Source organism: Aotus nancymaae, unplaced genomic scaffold (genome assembly GCF_030222135.1).
Source record: "Aotus nancymaae isolate 86718 unplaced genomic scaffold, 86718_ANA_hifiasm-v0.15.2.pri h1tg000003l, whole genome shotgun sequence".
Classification (NCBI taxonomy): Eukaryota; Metazoa; Chordata; class Mammalia; order Primates; family Aotidae; genus Aotus; species Aotus nancymaae.
The window spans coordinates 5,005,159-5,025,902 of NW_026988414.1; the positions used below are offsets into that span (position 1 = coordinate 5,005,159).

Consider the following 20,744-nt stretch of genomic DNA (forward strand, 5'->3'; position numbering starts at 1 on the left):
TGGGTAGGGCATAGTAAGCTAACACCTGTAATTTCACTACTTTGGGAGACCAGGAGTTTGATACCAGCCTGGGCAAAATAGCAAGATGCCATCTCTAAAAAAATTTTTGTTAATTAGCTGGGCATGGTGGTGCACACTTGTAGTCCCAGCTATTCAGGAAGCTGTGGCGGGAGGATTGTGTGAGCCCAGGAGGTTCAAGGTTGCAGTGAGCTATGAGCTATTACATTCCAGGCTGGACAACAGAAAGATCCTGTGAAAGAAAAACAGAAGAAAAGCAAGGAAGAAGGAAGAAAGGAAGAAAGGGAGGGAGAGAGGGAGGGAGGGAAAGAGGGAGGGGAAGAGAGAGAGAGAGAGAAAGAAAGAGAGAGAGAGAGAGACAGAGACAGAGATCAATCCAGGGAAATGACAAAATATTCAAGGAAGGACATGCTATTTATAGTTCACTGCTTGACTATATTAGGAATGAGTAAATATGCCTCACTCCTAATCATTAAAACACCAAATAGTCATTTAACAAAAGTGATTTCACTGTAATGATGAATGTGTTTGAGAAACAAGGGAAGGTGGTTCAGGAAAACTAAACCAGCATCTACCACACAAAGAAGTCACCAGATGCTATCTAAAGCAGATGGGTCAAGAAACTGTAGCAAAGCACATTGGTAAATACATGGCATAAACTACGAGAAGAAGTCACTAAACTAAAAGTGGTTGCCTCTAGGGAATAACTGGGGTATGGAGAGAGAAGTGACCAGTGTTAGTTGTTTCACTAAACCTTTCAGTACTTAGTGATTTATAAAACTCACGTGCATGTAATGTTGATAAAAAAATTTTTTTAGGTTTAGTTTTTTAAATACAGGGCTTGTTTACTCAGAAAATAACAGCATTTACTCACACATTTTAAATTGTCATTATAAGAACCATAAATTGCAAATCTCATATGAATCTGAGGGTCCCATAGATTTTAGAGTTTATGGGAAGCCTCAGGAAGAAACCACCAGAACTACATACAAGAAGGTAAATTGTCTGCTTACCCAGAGTCAAATAGATACTAAAACCATTCATGTTCAAGAAAAGAGATAAGCAAGTAAGGTTAAGGGAAATTTCACTAACTATAACTTCACTTCTAGTAAAGTTTAGAGGTCTTGGGGCACCCTGAGATTTTCTTCCATAATATTGATTATGACTGTGCTTGACTGTATGACTATATTTGTGTCTCCCTCAACAAATTATGGACTCCATGAGGAGCATGACCCATGCTGACTGCATCCACCCTACTGTTCCCTGCATCTGATATGATTCCTGGCACAGAGGAAACACTGCTGAAATATGTGCTGCATAAAAGAATAATGAGAAAAGTAACAATAACTGAAAAACCCAATTCCTTGGAAAATTTTGAATATTCCAATAATTATTGGGCAAAAGAGCAAATAAAAGCCAAGATAATGGAATATTTACAAGCCATACATAATTAGAATACCATATGTTAAACTATGTGATAAGGCCAAAAGCACATTAGGGGGAAAATCTGTGGATTTAAACTCTATTATTAAATAAGAACTAATATAAATGAACTAAATATTCAATTCAATAAGCTAAGAAAATAGTGGGAAAATTGGAGAAATAAATCAATGGTTAAAAGTAGAAACTGGTATGTTAAAAAGCAAAACATCAAACTAAAAAAAGCTAAACATCAAACCTATAGAAATGATAACTAAACCCAAAAGCTAATTTTTATAAAATACCAATAAGACAGGTAAAATTTCTATTAAAAAGCAAAAATATATAACATAGGACTGAGAAAGGGGCCATAACCACATATGCAAAATGAACTAAATTTACAAGGTAAAAGTAAAGTCCCTGCTTATTGTGAATCATTTTCATGGTGCAATGGATAAATGGGACTCACAAACCACAAGGTCAAAAGCCAGGAAGATCAAAAATCTTGGGGAATTATCTGAAGTGGGTGGTTTTTGGAAATTTCCCATCATGCTCTGATGACTTTGTATGTGGCACTTGTATTTGACTGATCATGAACCACCTCTCCCCTTTCTAGTAAAGCAGTTCAAATCTGGAGGTTGTCTCCATGGAGGAGAAAAAAAGGTCCCAAATTTTCTTTATGAGGACTTTGGTATCTTGTTCCCTTGCCTCAAGAGAATAATATTTCTTGATACACGGAAATATTTTTTAGCAAAGAGCCTGTTGCTCCAAATATGTTAAAACTGGCTTAAAATTCCATTTCAATTCCAGTATCTACTGTTGATATAGAAAGAATTTTTAGGGCTGTGGATAATCTATGGAACAATAGATTCAGCAGACTAAGTATGGAATCTGGAATTTTTTAAATAGTTTTTTACTTCTTTGGATACAAAACACCCATTTCTGAAAAATAAAAACCCACAAAGTCACATACCTAATATAAAATATTAGATGCAATGGAGACTACTGTATGTAACACAAGGAAAAACTGTAACTGAAATTTAGTGGTATCCTGGCTAGCTGTGCATGTTTGTCTTTGACTAAAGCTACTTTAAACCTTGTACAGACAGAAGTGAATTTGTAAAAGATACAGTAATATGGCCAGGTGCAGTGGCTCATGCCTGTAATCCCAACACTTTGGGAGGCCAAGGCAGGCGGATCACAAGGTCAGGAGTTGGAGACCAGCCTGGCCAACATAGTGAAACCCCATCTCTACTAAAAATACAAAAAATTAGCTGGAAGTGGTGACGGGTGCCTATAATCCCAGCTACTTTGGAGGCTGAGGCAGGAGAATCACTTGAACGCAGGGGGCGGAGTTTGCAGTGAGCTGAAACCGCACCACTGCACTCTATCCAGGGCAACAGTGCAAGACTCCATCTCAACAACAATAACAAAATGTAGTAATACACATAATTCCTGTCTACAGAAAGGCAAATTATGCCTCACAGAATGCTACTATTACCGTGGGAATACTAATTAATTTCACACCAATTTTTAAAGTGATTTTAGCCTTCCTTTCCTGATTAGAAAAATGTAATGCTCTAGGTTCTCTTTTGATACAGTTTTCTTACTGGTTCTCTCATTAATCGAGAGATAAAATCTTTGACAAGTATTCATCTTATATTTATATGAGTCATAATTTTATCTTTTTAAAACATCATCCTTAAAGAGTTAGATGTACACACATATATACATGTATCCAATCACATGCATATACACATACATACACAATCCTGTAGGACAATTTTCTCATCTATTTCGACTTTTGTTAGTTTTTTTACTCCACCCACGGCAACCCCAGCAGATATTCCCACAAAGACCCAAGAGTAGAGGAGATCCAAGATGGCCGATTACTAGCAGCTCAAGATTGTAGCTCCCAGTGAAAGTGCAGAGAACGAGAGTTCTTTCAGACGAATTTTGGTTGCTCACGGACCAGGAGATTCCCAGCGGAGGAGGCCCATGGGTCACCAGTGCGACTCCTGTGGCCGGCGCGGCGATTTTGCCGGCGCCCTGGTGCGGCAATTCCCGGTGCAGAGTAAACGGGACTGGGTCCCCTTTTGGTCGACGTTTGGAGCTCCAGGAAGGCAGAGTTGCCTATTCAGCTGATTGAAAAAGGGACTCAAGAAGGAAGCCAGACTGGAGATTCCAGGGCAGAAAAGCACCATGAATCTTAATGCCGCTGTTTGAGCCGGTGCAGTGGGTTGCTCAGATTCCGGTTCTGGGAATCAACAAGTTGGACGTCCACTCAGAGACCTAATTTGAAAGTCAGTAATTACAAAGACGACAGGTGGATAAATTTACAATGATGGGAAGAAACCAGCGTAAAAAGGCAGAGAATACCCAAAATCAGAATGCCTCTCCCTCTACAGGGGATCACAGTTACTCATCAATAAGGGAACAAGGCCTGATGGAGAACAAGTGCATTCCATTAACAGAATTAGGCTTCAGAAGGTGGATAACAAGAAACTTCTGTGAGTCAAAAGAACATGTTCTAGCCCAATGTAAAGAAAATAAGAACCTTGAAAAAAGGTTTGACGAAATCCTAAGGTGAATAGACAATTTAGAGAGGAATATAAGTGAATTAATGGAACTGAAGAATACAATACGGTATGCACAGGTTTTAACAGTCAAATTGATCAAGCAGAAGAAAGGATATCAGAGGTCGAAGACCAACTTAATGAAACAAGAAGACGAAATTAGAGAAGAAAGAGTAAAAAGGAATGAGCAAAGTCTACAAGAAATTTGGGACTATGTGAAAAGACCTAATTTACGTTTGATAGGTATACCTGAATGTCATGAAGAGAATGAATCCAAGTTGGAAAATATTCTTCAGGATATTATTCAGGAAAAATTTCCTAACCTAGTAAGGCAGGACAATACTCAACTCCAGGTAATACAGAGAACACCACAAAGATATTCCTCAAGCAGAGCAACCCCAAGACACATAATTGTTAGATTCACCAGAGTTGAAATAAAGGAGAAAATTTTAAGGGCAGCTAGAGAGAAAGGTCAGGTTACCCATAAAGGGAAGCCTATCAGACTCACAGCAGATCTCTCAGCAGAAACCTTACAAACTAGAAGAGAGTGGGGGTCAATATTCAATATCCTCAAAGAATTTTCAACCCAGAATCTCATATCCTGCCAAACTAAGCTTCATAAATGAAGGAAAAATAAAATTTTTCATGAACAAGCAAGCACTCAGAGATTTCATCACCACCAGGCCTGCTTTACAAGAGCTTCTAAGAGAAGCACTATACACAGAAAGGAACAACCAGTCTCAGTCATCCCAAAAGCTTACCAAAAGGTAAAGAGTATCTCCATAATGAAGAATCTATATCAACTAATGGGAAAAATAGCCAGCTAGCATTAAACGACAATATTAAACTCACAAATATCAATATTAATCCTAAATTTAAATGGATTAAATGCCCCAATCAAAGACACAGACAGGCAAATTGAATAAAAAGTCAAAACCCATCAGTATACTTTGTCCAGATCCATCTCATAAGCAAGGACACACTAAGACTCAAAACAAAGGGTTGGTGGAAGACTTATCAATCAAATAGAGAGCAAAAAAACAAAACAAAACAGGAGTTGTAACTTTCATCTCTCACAAAATAGACTTTAATAGTAACAAAGACTAAAAGAAACAAAGAAGGACGTTACATAATGGTAAAAGGATCAATGCAACAACAGGAGTCAATGATCATAAATATGCACCCAATATAGGAACACCCAGATACATAAGACAAGTTCTTAATGACTTATAAAGAGACTTGGACTCCCGCACAATAATAGCGGGAGACTTTGACACCACATTGTTAATATTCGACGGATCAATGAGATAGAAAATTAACAGGGACATCTATGATTTGAACTCAGACCTGGAACAAGTAAACTCAGTGAATATTTATAGAATTCTTTACCCCAGGTCCACAGAACATACATTTTTCTCAGTATCACATTATACCTATTTTGAAAGTGACCATATAATTGGAAGTAAATCAGTCTTCAGCATTTGTATAGCATTTCACAGACTTAAATGAAATATTGGTTGGCTGTTTGTTTGTTATTTTCTTCCCTTATTCCGTTCTGTCTCCGCAATTAAGCACAATTATCGGCATAAAAGAGGTTTTTAATACCTATTTTTAGATTGCATTCCAGCCTGGGCAATAGAGCAAGACTCCTGTTCTCTCTCCCCCTTTCTCTTTCTCTTTCTTTCTTTAAAAAAAAAAAAAATAAGAGTAGAGAGCTGGGAGGTCGAGATCAATCCCCTAATATAAGTTTGCCAAGGGCCCAGATCTGGTCTGGTGCTAGAGAGGATCAGGCACCAAACATACATCTCATTTATTTAACCTGGTTTAGCAAGGAAGGATCAGAAACACTATATAGGAGAGGGCTCTCGAGGGGAAGAACAAACTTTATTACCCAAAGAAAGAACTGCAGGAAGATGTAGTCCTGAAAACAAGTCTAGAGGGATTTCAACAAGCACAGATGGGGCTGGAGAGGTCCCAAGGCCACAAAAGGCATGAGTGCAGGCCTGGAGGTGGGCACACAAGGGATGTTCAAGGAAACAGCAGTCTGGCTAAAATGGAGGTAAGTGTTGCTTTGAATAAGACTAGAAAAGATGGGAGAGATAGAAACTCACCTTTTGACAATGTTTGGTTTTGACTTGGCCATTTGGATGCCATAGACATGTGAACACCATTTCGACTGCTTATTCTACTTTTCCAGATACTCCAGCTCAACTTGCAAACAGGGTGCCAATCACAAACTGCTAAGCATAAACAGCAAATACTAATCAAAAGGGAAAGAATGAGTTGATTACGGCCCTGTTTTAACAGAAAATTCCTCAGGCCAACTCTCCCATCTCTTGCACACATGACTTGGGGCTGTGAGTTGCTAAGTTGCTGTTGGTAGCAGATGCACCGCTGGCCACATCTGAAAGGCTTATGGTTTGTTTTTTAGGGTTAGGAAGTAGGTATGAAATCTTTTAGTGGTTGCTGCCAACGTTCAAATGCCTCTATTATGTCCTCAGCACTCTACAAGGCACTCAGCACCCACTAGCTTTCATCAGGTGCCACATCCTCAATGCAAATTTCTCTCAGAAACACTCATGAGGACAGACCAATTCTCTCTCTCATTCTAGTTCAGTCTCTTTCCTTCACTCAGAGGCATCACTGAAATACAGGGTTGGAAATCCACAGGATGGTTAAAAACTGGCTAAGAAAATATCATAAAACTGAAGGTGAAATGAATGCTCAAATAAGACTGGTATCAGAATGGTTGTATCTGAACACAATGCTGCTCTGGAGGAGTGGTGGCACAGAGCCCCCATCCTAGCAAGGTGGACGAGGGGTTAAGGGAGAGCACTAAAAACTATCTTTAACCAGGGAACCCTGAAGCTGTGTTTTGGAGCGATCACTCCAGTAGTGGTATGAGGGTAGCCCAGAGAGAGCAAGACCCAGAAGCAATGAGACCAGCTGAAGAGGATGACAGTTCAGGCCGTAAATAAAGGGGCCTGTCATTCAAGGATGGCAGCCTCTGCAAATCCGTCCGAGAATAGTCAAGAAGAGTTGAAAATAATAACAACAACAACAACAACAATAGGTAACACTTACCAAACCCTCATTGTGAGCCAGGCATCATTCTAAACATTTTTTCTTGTATTTACTCATTTAATCCTTACTGTAAGAGGTAGGCCAAGGGCTCAACCCAGGTGTCTGATTTAAGAGGCCATGCTCTCAATCTCCATGACCCTTGTTTCTTGGTCTGAGGTCCCCACACCAATGCAAGTCATATGTATTCAGATCCCTTCGCTGCATGAGGTACAGACCTGGGTGACAATTTCTCATATATGAGTTTTTCCACTCATGCGCCCTTGGAGCCCTCCTAAGCTGGACAGAGACTTTTTGATGCAGCAATACCTAATGTCTCTCTGATTTCCATGGGCAGCTGAATTCCAGCACCCCATGTGTGTGCAGCCTGACTCTCCTCTCTGTGCAGGCATTACAAAACCCCAGCTCCCAGCTGCAAAGGCTTATACACAGCAGTTTTTCTGAACTCTGCTCACTGTTCTGACTCTGAGAGCACTTTATTTTTAACACATGGTGACTTCCCTTTCTTGGCTTCTAATTTAGCTTTGCTTGTTGGTTTTTTAATTTGGTTGTATTTTATCCAGAATTTGTGTTTGTGTGTTTGAAGCAGGAGACTGGGAGGGAGAGGCTTATTCCTCAGTCTACCATATTGACTAAGAGCCTAAAACACAGTCTGTTAAGAGTCTTCTGGCACTCACCATCATCTTCCTGGAAACCAAAGTTTGACTTTAGACATGCCAAGTGTGAGCTGTCAAAGGAACATGCAAGCTGAGGGCTCTACACAGCAGACAGCTGTAACAGGGTTCTAGGGTATAGGAGAGAGATCAGGGCTATAACCGAAGAGCCAGCCATCACTGGGGTACAGGAGGTGACACTTGAAGTTCCACGAGCAGATGAGACCACCAAGGGATAGCAAATGGATCAGGGAAGGTGGAGAGGTCACAGCCTTGCAGAACATCCACATCCATATAAACAAAAGGAGTCAGGAGGAAGAAAATTAAGCCAATGGTAAAGACACTTTTCAAGAAGGGAGTTATGAACAGTGTCCAATGTTGTAGCAATGTCAAGGAAGATGACTGCAAATATCAGCAGACTGATGACTGCGAACTTCTGAGCAGCAGTTCCAAGCCAGACTATGAGGAATGACTGGAGGATGAGTGAGTAGGGGCTGCAAATGTTGGCTTCCTATGCATCCATCTCCTTATCCCCTCACCTGACTCACGTCCCACCTGATCAAATGCTCAGAAATGCCTCAAAAAGGCAGCTCATGCCTATCACCACCTTCTCAACAACATCAGAGGGTGGCTACTGAGGCACTGCATCAAAGGCAGGCAAAGGGCACTTCCTGGATGAAAGACTCTGAAATCCAAAGTACGTGAATGCCCCACACATCTGCCGTCCTGTGATATTTGCAAAGTGGCCTTAGTTCTCTCGGTAGAAAGAGCCATTCTCTGAATTGCAGAGCTCAATGACTGTGTCCCCAGATATCTAGACGTGACAGCCCCACTTCCAGGATAGTTCCCCTCCCAGGTCACCACCCTCCAGACCAGGCCTCCTGACCCATCGGCTATGATTTCCTGCCTGCAAAGAATTTCTATTTTCACAATGCTGCTGCAATTGTGTTCAAACTTTTTGGATCAATTCAGCAGGAAAGAGCCAATCACTCTGAGAACATGCACAGAGCAAGCAGAGCATGTACCTATGTGTGCACACATGTTGGGTGTGTGTGTGTAGGTGTGTGAACATGGCATGTCCAGCACCCAACTGTAATTACTTTACTATAATGAGTGAGTCATCCATACTCTAGGAATTCCATACCCCTATATCACTCACAAAACAGTCAGTCTCCTCTTGAAATCACTCTACTCAAAGAAAAGGCTTTGTCAGCTTCCCAGTTGCTCAGGCCCAGAACCTAGGACTCACCGCTCATTCTTTTCTCCTCATCTTGACATCTCATCCAGCACACAACCTGTCAGCTCTCCCCAGCATATCCCGTATCAGCCTGCTGTTCTCATATCCACTGCCAAACCCTGATCCTGCCAACGTCCCCTTGCTCCTGGATTCTGCCCTAACCTCCTAAGCAGGCCCCCAGTTTCCACTCTTGGTCCCCATCCCCCACCCAATTTGTTTTCCACACAGTAGCAACAGTAATTAAAAACACAAAAACCAAAGAGCAACTGGAAGCCAGATTGTGTCCGTCTCCTGTTTAAAATCCTTCAGTGCACTTGGAATAGAACTAACTCCTCTCCCAGGCTTTGAGCCCTACATGATTGGCCTTGCTGCCCAGCCACTGCCTCTCACATCCATCTCCTCCTGGCACGCTGAGCTCTGGCCACACTGACCTCTGAGTTCCTTGCTCACACCAAGCTGATTCCTGTGCAGGGATTTGCACCAGCCATCTCCTCTGCCTGGAACGCTCATCCCCTCATCTTGGCACGACTGGTTCCTTTTTGTCATTCAGGCCTTGACTGAAAGTACATGGCCTGAATATACTTTAGGCCTGTACTATAGCATGACATCAGGGAAGAGAGGCTTTCCCAATGCCACGCTAAAGCAGACACTCAGTCATTCTCTGTCATGTCTTGTGCATCACTTCTATTCCAATTTGACAGCTCCTTGCTCATTAATTCATGTATTCAATAAACATTTATTGTTCACTTCTTGTGCCAGCCAGATGAGGCACATGTTTATTCTCTCTGAATAACGTATCTATCTCCCCAAACAACATGAAAGCCTCTAAGGACAGGGGCCTTGACTATGGCTTCAGGGCCTGACATTTGAGAAATGTTTGATTTGCAGAATGAGTAAGAGCTGCATGGTGATATGTACTCAGGAAATCAGAATTGGCTGCTACAACTTCTCGCTTAGGTTTCATGGCTTTAAGGGAGCCAATATTCCAAAGTGGTCCCAGTGCTGGGATAAAACATTCCCTGTCTGCACTTTTCCCAGCCAGCCATGGTAGCCTTCCTGTTTGTGTATGCAGACAGTACTTATTAAGGGCCTACTGTGTACAGGCCTGTGTTCAGTGTCAGTCTGTGCTGTCTAGCTCACCCAGCAGCTAGCACTTAGCAGCTACCTTGGAGAGGCCAACAGGATGCCCTGCCCCAGCTTAATAACCAATTTTCTGGAGGTTATCTATGATGCAGCCAAGTGGCAGGTATCCTCCCACACCTGTAACTCCCTTCCACCAAGTTTCCCAGATATTCAGGCTTTCATTGCAACCCACAGGGATGGCACAGAGAGCTGGCCTGCCCTGTCCCCGAGGCCTGTGTGCTAGCTGCATTTCTCCAGCCCATTTCCCAAGTAGTGTATGTGTCTACTGTCCTTGCCCTGTGCCCAGCCTAATTCTCTCACAGGTTCTGGCCATCAGCAAGCCATCCAGCATATCAGCCAAGAAGATGGATTGTGGATTCCAGCAAGACAAGGCTGTGTCACACTGGTTCTGTTATTCACTAGCTCTGGATCTTGGACAAGTCACACTATCTCTTCAAAGTTTCTTCCTCTGCAAAACAAAAACTATCACAGCACTGAGCTTTGGGGATGTTATGACATCCAGTGCCTCCTGCACCTCCCTACTCTGTGGTACATGAGGTCTCACCAGTCTCAACTCAAAGCACAAGTGAGCAGAGGAGAAACAGCTCTCTTTGGGCAACATTTCTACGGCAATCTCATACCAGAAACTAATAGTAAAAGAAGGATGCAGTGCAACTCAGGACAACACATATAATTCAAACAACAAATGTATACTGGCTGGGCACCAAGGATATATAGAAAAATCAACAGCATCACTGAGGAATGCAGTCACAAGAGGGAGACAGACCTATAAACAAAACTGCAGAGTCAGTGCCGGCTACACCATGTGTGCTGTTACAAGACAGGTGCATCAGAAATACAGGCAGTGGAGTCAGCCATTCCTCTGGGGCTGGGGGTGACTTGGATGAAAGAAAAAGATGATGAGGTTGGCTCCCTCCATTTCCTAAATGCTCTATGCCAACTGCAGTCCTTGGATTAACAAGATATTTTAGTGAGGGGAGAGTCTGATCTAAAACAAAGGCTGAATAGTGGTTTCACCAAGAACAAGCAAATACCCCACAAGTGACCTTGGAGACCTCATGTTGTAATCCACACAGGTGTATCACTTCCTCTCTCCCTGACACAACTATGTGGCAGCTGCCATTCTCATTTCCTAGGATGCTGCATCTACCCACCTTTTGCCCTAGGAAGTGGCTCTCTGTAACCAGGGAAACAGCCCAGGCTCTCAGCCCTTAGGACACAATTGGGAGGTTTCTCAGACAGGAACAGGGACATGATATTGTCCTGAGTCCCCTACTCTTTGGTGACATGTAATCTTGGTTCCCTGGCATCTTCCTCTTCCCTACCAGCTAAATGTCCACTGAGGCAGCAAAAACAGGAGCAAACCCAGGGAAGTGGAGGAGCAACAGAAGCCATGGTGTGGACAAACCGAGGAATGAGTGGCCAGAAGGCACTTGCAGGGCAGCCTTCAAAGTCCAGCTGCAGCTCTCTGGCTCACTGGCTGCACATCCCCTCCCTGACGGGCGGGCCCTCCTCTGACTGCCCTTTCTGCTGTACTCCAGCAACCAGGTGCCAAGCTAGCAGTAGCCACAGCCAAGACAGAGGCCCAAAGGCCCAGTAGGCACCAGAGGTCTACCAATCTTATCTTCGAAGTTCCTAATGCAATATTTTTGGCACAAAAGGAAAAAACAAAACAAAAAATAAAAAAATAAGACCCCTCTCTTGTTTTTAGTAACGAGGGTAAGCTGAAATTGTCCTTTTTGTTCAGTGGGGTATGGTGGTTAAGAGTGTAGATTCTGGAGCCAGGCTGCTGTTTGATCCTAGCCCTGCTCCTCAGCTGTGGGACCCTGCATAAACCATTCTACCTTTCTGTGTCTCTGTTACCTCATCTGTAAACGGCAATAGTAACAGTGCCTATCTCAATGGGTAGCTGTTAGGACAAAATGGCTACTATATGTAAAGTGTTTAGGGGCCAGGTATAATGGCTGACACCTGTAATCCTAACAGTTTGGGAGGGTGAGGCAGGAAGATCACTTGAACCCACAAGTTTGAAACCAGCCTGAGCAACATAGCAAGGTGTCATCTCTACAAAAAACTTAAAAACTAGTTGGGTGTGGTGGTGTGGCCCGTAGTCCCAGCTACTCAGGAGGCTGAGGTAGGAGGATCGCTTGAGCCCAAGAGGCTGAGGCTGCAGTGAGCTGTGTACAAGCCACTGCACTCCAGCTGGGTGACAGAGTGAGACCCTGTCTCACAAATAGATGGACGGATGGATGGATAGATGATGGACGGACAGACAGACAGACAGACAGAAAGATAGAAAAAGCATTTAGGGCAGTGCCTGTCACATGTTTTTATCTTGGCATATGTGTAAGGAAGAACACTTGACCCAGATGGCCTGGAAGGGAGCTAGGTGAACATGCCCATACCTTTGAACGGGTCCTGGGTGCAAATTCCATTTCAGGCTCCCCAAGGAGGTTTCTTTCCTCTCTTTCTCAATCTCTCTCTCCTTTTTAAAGATGGGATCTCACTCTGTCACCCAAGCTGGAGGGCAGTGGCGTAATCATAGCTCACTCGGCTGCCTCGAATTCCTGGGCTCAAGGGATCTTCTTGCCTCAGTCTCCTGCATAGCTGCAACACAGGTGCACACTACCATGCCAAGCTAATTTTGTAAATTTTTGCAGAAATGAGGTCTTGCCATGTTGTCTAGGCTGGCCTTAAACTCCTGGCCTTAAGTGATTATCCTACCCCAGCTTCCCAAAGTACTGGGATTACAGTGAGTCACTGCACCTGGCCTGGAGGTTTATTTCAATTACAGCAAAGAACCATCAACAGGAGCGAAGACCCAGTTACCTTGAGTAGCGCTTGTCAAGCCAAACAGAGTAGTCCTGGGTAGTGCCGTGACCTGCCTCTGCCCACTGTCCTGGCAGTACACAGCATCCCCTGGAGGACACCAACGCTTCATCCATGGGCCCAGCCCTATCACTGAGTGGATCATATCTCTGCGCAAGACCCTTAGACACGCCAGGCCTCTGTGCTAACTATCTCTGCCTTCACCAACTGTACAGCTTATAGAGATTGTTAAGAGTTACAATACTACTGACAGTAAAGTCTAGGCATCATGAGAAGATTCAAACATCATCTAACTTCGTCCTCACATAGCTCCCAGCAGTCCAAGAAACAACAGCAGCACCTAAGTGACGGAAAATTCATTTTAAAAAGAATCTCCAAGCATCTTTTGAAAAAAGCCTCACTGGTCAGATGGACTTGGAATCACAGGGCTGGCAGCAACTGCTAAGACCAGTGGCTTCCAAACTTGCTTTTGACCTCCAAAGCCATTGCTCAGTTGAAATTCACCCAGAAGTCCAGTACATAAAACTGACATAAACAGACCTGCTATGGTGGAAATAGTGCCCAAACTGCCTACTTGGCAGCATCTCTTCAGTCTCTCAGGCCCTGGTGGCACCCAAGACAACTCTAAGGAACCCCTGGAACTCCACGAAGCACTGATAGAAAACCAAGAATCTAGGCCAACCTCCCCAGGTTGATACAAGAAAATGAGTCCCACAGAAGTCATGCTCTGAATGGCACTGAATGCAAACCCAGTTTTCTGACACCAGGCTAAACTTCTCACTCTACTTTGCTAGGACTAGATCTATGGAAAACTGCAATTTAAAGAACCAAGGCTCATTTTTTATCACCTACAATATAATCCCTGAGTATTTTAAAGGCCCTTGAACCAGCCAAGTAGGAAACAGCCCAGCCCCACAGATTGGCAGAAAGAAGTTCGAAAATGAGTTGCAGAAGCACATCTGACAATTTCATACAGTTTCTGTCAGTTCCGTGGGATATAAACAGGTCTTGAAAGGCTTGCGCTGTGTAGCTGTGAGAGACCCCAGATCAGGCAGGCCAGGAGGTGAATGCTAATGAGCTATGGAAATAGCAATTACTTCCCCCATGTCAGGCACTGTGCCAAGCGAAGGAGGATAAAGAGGTCTGAGAGATTTTTAAAGTATTTTTACAGCAGAAAAATTTTCCTACAGACTCAATTATGTAACTATCAGACTCCACCTCTCAGCTGAAATTATCCAGGGCCTCAAGAAAAAAATCCTTTTTTTTTCCTACATGGGGGTCACAGGTTTCTCCAGAGAAACTTAGTGGTATGGCTAGTAACCCAGGGCAGCTGCGAACCACCAGCCCAGAGACCTTCCCAAGGGCAGTATGGAGCCTGCCAGAGAAAAACTCCAGCCAAGTGCAGGGCAGAAGTCATGTCGCTCACCCGGTCATCACACATGACGTGGGGGTGTCCAGGAAGATTCACTCTGGGGGCTTCTGACCTGAGCCACATCAGCACCTTCACCATTCCCTGGTGCCAAAATGGGGCTAGGGTCACTGAAGGAGTGAGGATGCCTACAGAACTGTCATTAACTCATAGTAACTCTGTCGTTGGCAAAGTATAGACAGTAAGAGAAAGGCTGGGACTTAAGGAATGAAAAACTTCACCAATGAAACGACAGCCAAAATCACAGACAGGGAGATCAACTTACAGCCCAGGTTTTTGTCAGCCTGAAGATGGGAGCACTTTGTAATGCTGACACCACAGACATAAGAGAATGAAGGTTGTTGAGTTCTAGAAGTTTCTGAAAAAAAAAAAAGATATGGAACAGATTATTCTGCTGCTATAAACAACAGAACAAAAACATGCTCAAGTGTTACCAAATGTCATATTTATGAAATTCAATTACACTTAAAAATATCTCATGTAGAAAACATAGTTCTAGGAAGTTCATAGAAACCATATGCTTTTTTTCTCTTAAATTGTCAAAAGGTGAGTCTGCACCTAAAATATCTACAAAATTTCATAAGCTAACTAGTCTGGACAAAAACGTGGCATGAGATATAAGGTTTGATAGTGTGCATTATGTTCTTTTTTTAAACAAATCTGAATACTATCCCAGCAGCCTTCTGTAAACTAAAACCCCGACTGTGCCAACAGCATCAATGTGGGTCTTTTATGATTATCCCAACACCAGAAGGAGAAAGAGGCTGAGGAGAGATGGTACCAATCTGCATAATCCCTCTCAGCTGGGAAGGCAATGCTGGGGCTTCCCCATCACTTGACCACGTTCCTTTGAACCAGTCCCCAAATTAGTGAGAACATTTGGATTCAATTCAGTCTCAGACAAGTTCCCTTACCATAGAGGGAAACAGAATGAAACATAGTCAAGTGTAAGTGCAGAAAAATGCAACTGCTCTGTTCCTGGTTTTCTGCTAAGGGAAACTTGCTAACAGGATGGGGTGCCATTTCTCATTCTTGGGAGTCAGTGAAGTTTGGGTTATTAAGCAGGCTCTATGGAACCAAAAGACCTGGTTCCAATCCCAGCTCCCACTACTTGTGTGTCCTCTAGCAAGTTACCTAATCCTTCTGAGCCTTGGTGTCCTCATACTTAGTGCAGAAGGCAATCACAGCCCCTCTGCTACCTAAGACAGGGCATGTCAACTGCCTAAACCAGTGGCTGGTTCCAGGGCAGGAGCTCAGTATGATGTGGGTCGCAGTCTTATCTTTTCCCAGCCCCATCACTTGTCTTAAGTATTTCCAAGCTCAGATGCCCCTTCATCTTATATGCCTCTCCTGACTGTGTCCCCACAGAAGTCCATGCATATCTGCAGCACACTGGATTGTACTTGCTTTGTACTTGTCTCTCTCTCACCCTGGACTGTGTGTTTCCTGAGAACAGGGACAAAGTTTTACCTACCATCATGTCTCTGGTACCCAGTACAGTGCCCAGCACATTGTAGGGCCTAGTGAAATGCATAAACAAAGGAAAAGTCCTTATACCTAGTCCTCACAGCTCTGTTCCTGCTTGGAAATTTCTCTCACCATATGAGCTAAATACTTCATTTCATACATCTTGCAACATTCTCTAGTTGTTTCCTGTGTGTAAGAATAGATTCTCTAAGTGAATTGAATTTCATTCTATGTATCTGCATTGCTATGCCTGTCACAGAATTTCTTTTTAGAGCTGAAAGGCCTCTGGAAATTAACCCACCCCTTTTATTTTATAAATGGGAAAACCAAGGCCCAAAGAAAGGAAGGGGCTTGCACAAGGAAAGACCCAGGGCACAGAGCCAGCATGACAGTCTGCCATACAGAAAATGGCAGAGATTAAGGAGGGATCATTTTGGATTCCATGGGTGGGGACCATAAACACATTTCCAAACTGACAGCCCGGGAGAGCAGGAACCACATCCTACTTTCTCTTGTGGCCCAGCACAGAACTGACTGATAGCAACAAATATCATTAAGACCAGCACCAGTTCAAGTACTTCAGGAGAATGCATAGGAAGTAAATGTGGCCACTGCTCTTAATTAACATAAATAGATGATGCACTTAGCCTGCCCATGAAGGGCAGCAGAGCAGCTTCCCTGAAGGCAGAGATGCATAACTCAGATTCCTGCCCCGCCACTGATTGGCCATGGGGCCCTAAGCATGGACACTCCACCTCTCTAAGCCTCTCCTTCCTCTGCAAATGGAATAATAATAATGTGAGCACTGAATATAATCAGGTCAGTAAAGCAGCTGACCATAGCACAGTGCCTGGCTCATAAGGGGCCTCTGTAAAGCGCAGCTTTCCTAGGACCTGGTGGGGAAGACGACACACGCACACATGAGGCAAGCAGTGAAGCAGCCAGTACAATGCTGCAGCCAAGAGTCAGGCAAGCCTGGGTGGTTGAAAGCAGTAAATGGGGAGGAGCTGCTGGGCATGAGAGTGGTTCAGGAAGGCCCATGGGATGGCACAGCATTCCTAGAGATAAGGGAAGAGGAGACAAAAGGTGATGCCCAACAAGGACAGAACCTATCAGTCCAGCAGGCAGGAGATGGGGATGGGAGGCTGCAAGGTCATCTGGCCCAGACCTGAAGCTCAGTGGGAGCGGGGTAGGGTCTGCTCATTGCTGACAATATTGTGCAGGATGTGATGGTATCATAAGCATTGAGCACTGATGCTAACTAAAATCCATCAACCCCCAGAACTGGCTAAATCTAAAGTAGGAGAATGAATGGATTCCAGGGGCAGCCTCCAGGTCCTGCCTTGCAGAGAGACTGTGAAAGCCAAGGGAAGGAGAACGGCTGACTGCTAGGGGGCTGGTGAGCAACCAGGCAGGTCCAACAGCTGGCTCTGCCTGGGGAAGTCAAGCCACTACACCCTGCTTGAACCCTGCCCAGCAAACCCACAGCAAAGCAGCTCCCAAAGTACTGAGGAAACATATTTTGGGGGAGGAGGTATAGGAGAGAAGAGGGAAAGGAAGGAAAAATAATAATAAAACAGCTTACCTTGGCTATTTTCACAAAATGGCTGAGGATTTCTGCCCTTATTTTTAAAGTCTGTGCTGTTAGAATTTCTCGTACAACCCAAAAACTGACCTGTAGAGTCAAATACACACACATACACACATACACACCAGAAAAGTTGTTAATGGCTAGACTACCCATGTCACCCTTACCCACCGCTGTTACGGGATTTCCAAGAGGTCAGGAAACTGGGAGAGCATAGCCTGGGGTCACATGAGTTAGAGTTCCTCTACAGCACCCAACCCTGCAAATGGGCCATGTTCTCAGCACCATCTCTCCAGTGCACACAGCAGTGCCAAGAGAAAGCAGCACTTTCCTTGTCATCCCAGGGAGTATTGGGCCTCCGTGACACGAGTCTCAAGAAGAGCTGCTGGGAATCCTGAGATGAATCAGACTGGATTCCTGCTCAGAACAATCCCAATTGTGGGGAGAGCAGGGATGATGGGTGGATGGAGGAATAGATGAACAAATAGCCAAACGGACATGTATATTGGCAGGGCCATTTGTCAGGTCCATATCCCCAGCCAGCCCTAAGACAAGGAGGATTCATCAATATTTGCACAATTTTAACAAAGTTAATTTTTTTTCAGAGAGGCTCATCTCATGATGTAAATGCTATGGAAGTATCTTCGAAGTTCCATAAAGCAATGCAGGGGCATGTTTTCCTGGAGACAGCATGCACCAAAAAGGGTATGCTGGTAGCTTTGGTTCAGAAGCCCATTCATGCTTGACCTCTCACATACAGCAACACTCCGAACCCCTGTGTCTGATCGTGTAACAGGAAAGTCATCCACCAGGGTGGAGCTGACTCACGTGGCACCTCAATGAAACGGAAGAGACGCATGCCAAGAAATGCTGGGAAGTGGCTACCTCTTCCTGTTTATGTTTCACTTCTGTAACAACAGTTCTATGTGAAACACAGATGCCCAAGAGTGCAATGACAGCACTGCAAAGAAAGGTGGAAAGCCAGGCAAAGCACGGGGCACAGGGAGGATTAAAAGGAAGGCAAGGCATCAAAAACCCCTAAACTTTATAGGGAAAAATACAGTTAAGGATATTCCAGAGTTAAGAAAGCAAGCTTACTGCTGCAATAAAATGTATTCTCATTATTGAAATACCATCACTTTTCAAAGAGAAAACAAAGAAAGAGAAACCAAGAATCAAAAACGTGCTTTTTATATTAAGCAGGAGCATTACAGAAATGTTTTCTCAGTATAATTATCTGCGGTTGCCTCCAGGACATGACTGGGTTTCCACCAAATCATTTTTTCCAAGGAATTGCCTACAATTAAGTTCAGACTCAAATATTTACTAGCCAGTTATAGCAAAATGTTCTTCTAAATACCAAATGGGATGCCCATAAACCTTATGTTTTAATACGTGTACATTTTAATGCCACATTATCCCAAGTGTGACAGTTTACATGTATAATTTAATAGATTCCTGCATGCCAAAGAATCACACATTTATGGCATATTATGGAACATGGAAGCTTTGCCTCTGGAGCTGCAGTACACGTTGCGCAGAGGCAACTCTGAATCAACAACTTGATTCAGCAGAGTTCCATGAAGCCCCTTCTGCGTGCAAGCTCCAGGCACTGGGAGTCCAGAGCTTCCTGAAGTTGAGCTGACCAAAGGAGGAGGCAGAATCCTTAAGAAACTGCTGTATTAGAAGGCAGCTGGTAATCGTGGCCATGGAAGGAGTTCAAACAGTAGACCAAAGTATGAGAGAAGTAATGATAGAGGAAGGCTTCTTGAAGAAGGCAGGCCTTGAAAGATGGGTAGACTTTACATAAGAGAAGACTGAAGTGTGACCGTATGTTCCAGGACCGGGGATGGCTGGGTATGCTGACAGGACTGGTGTCACAGGAGTGCTGTGGGTAGGGGTAGTGAGTGAGGATGAAGGTGGGGAGGGAGGAGAAGACCAGATTCGGTGTGTGGTGGGGAGGGGAGGACTGGTGCAACAAGGTAAGAAGGAGCTAAAACACTATTCTACACAGGGACTTTCAGAGGCTTCTGAGCAGGGTGATAGGTAAGATCCTTTGGTAGATAGAGACATCCATTAGAAAACTGATGCAATGGTCTCAGTGAGAGATGAGGAGGTCTGAGCCAGGGCGATGCTGAAGGAGATGGAAAGAAGAGGAAGATAAGGAAGACATTACAAAGGTAGAATCAGCATAGTTTTAAACACTTTTTATTTTATTCTCTTTTCTAACTATAAAACTAACGTTTTAAACTTAAGAAGTTTGATGCAGAAAGCAAGCAAAACAGAGGTAAGTACAAAAGACAAAGAAATGTCAGTCTCACGTACAAATCAACATGATAAACACTGTGGTATGTGTCCTTCTAGTCCATTTTTCTTTTTTTACTTTTTTAAGATGGAGTCTCACTCTGTTACCCAGGCTGGAGTGCTGTGGTGCAATCTTGGTTTATTGCAACCTCTGCCTCCTGGGTTCAAGCAATTCTTCTGCCTCAGACTCCTTAGTAGCTGGGATTATAGTCATGAGCCACCACACTTGGCTAATTTTTGTATTTTTAGTAGAGACGGGGTTTCACCATATTGGCCAGGCTGATCTCGAACTCCTGACTTCAGGTGATCTGCCTGCCTCGGCCTCCCAAAGTGCTGGGGTTACAGGTGTGAGCCACCACGCTCAGTCGTCTTTTTTTTCTATATATAGAACATGTTTGTCTTTTAAAATTAAATTGGTATATATTAATCATATATCACAAGGATTTTTGTAAGTGAAGATTCTTCTATAGTTTTTAGCAGCTTCCAAGTATTTCATCATAGAGAAGTATCACCATTTTCTTAAATAACCATCTACTGTTGAATAGGTTATTTCTAATTTTCTTATAATAATCAATGCTGTGATGAACATCTTTATACATAGTTTGTATACTTTTTATTAAGGTCCTCGGATAAATTCCTGTAAAGTGGAGTGAACAGAAGTGTGTGTACCTGTTTTCAAAAGTATATGTAAAAAAACATGGCCTCCAAAATGTCTATCTGTTTACCCATCAACAAGTTGAAGCAGACCCATGTTGCCATACACAGGCAACATACCAGTTACAATCACTTTTTTTTTTTTTAAACTAATTCAATGAAAAAAATAGTATGTCACAATTTCTATTTCACATTTCTTTCATGACTATCCAGGCTTCTGCTTCTACTTCTTTTTTTTTTTTTTTTTTTTTTGCTTTTCTTCAGTTAACATTTTTTGTTCCAAATATTTACAGGCCATTTGTACTATGTGCCTTCTGAATTGCCTGCTCAGGTCCTTCTGAAGAAC

At 43.4% G+C, this 20,744-nt stretch overlaps 1 protein-coding gene across 10 annotated transcripts in view; it reads right to left on the reverse strand.

The window, feature by feature from the left end:
• RALGPS1 (Ral GEF with PH domain and SH3 binding motif 1) overlaps positions 1-20,744 on the reverse strand; it is a 317,405-nt gene that overhangs the window by 162,302 nt on the left and 134,359 nt on the right. For 6 of the 10 annotated variants that reach the window (XM_021674032.2, XM_012458123.3, XM_012458120.3 and 3 more), the window contains exons 6-7: positions 17,438-17,527; positions 14,651-14,743 (exon numbers count right to left, since the gene is read on the reverse strand). The exons of 1 other annotated variant lie outside the window; for it this stretch is intronic. In XM_021674032.2, coding sequence (XP_021529707.1) covers positions 14,651-14,743; positions 17,438-17,527 — 183 coding nt within the window. The remainder of the gene's footprint in view (positions 1-14,650; positions 14,744-17,437; positions 17,528-20,744) is intronic. 3 more of the 10 variants (XM_064377874.1, XM_021674033.2, XM_012458121.3) reach the window with 1 other exon arrangement.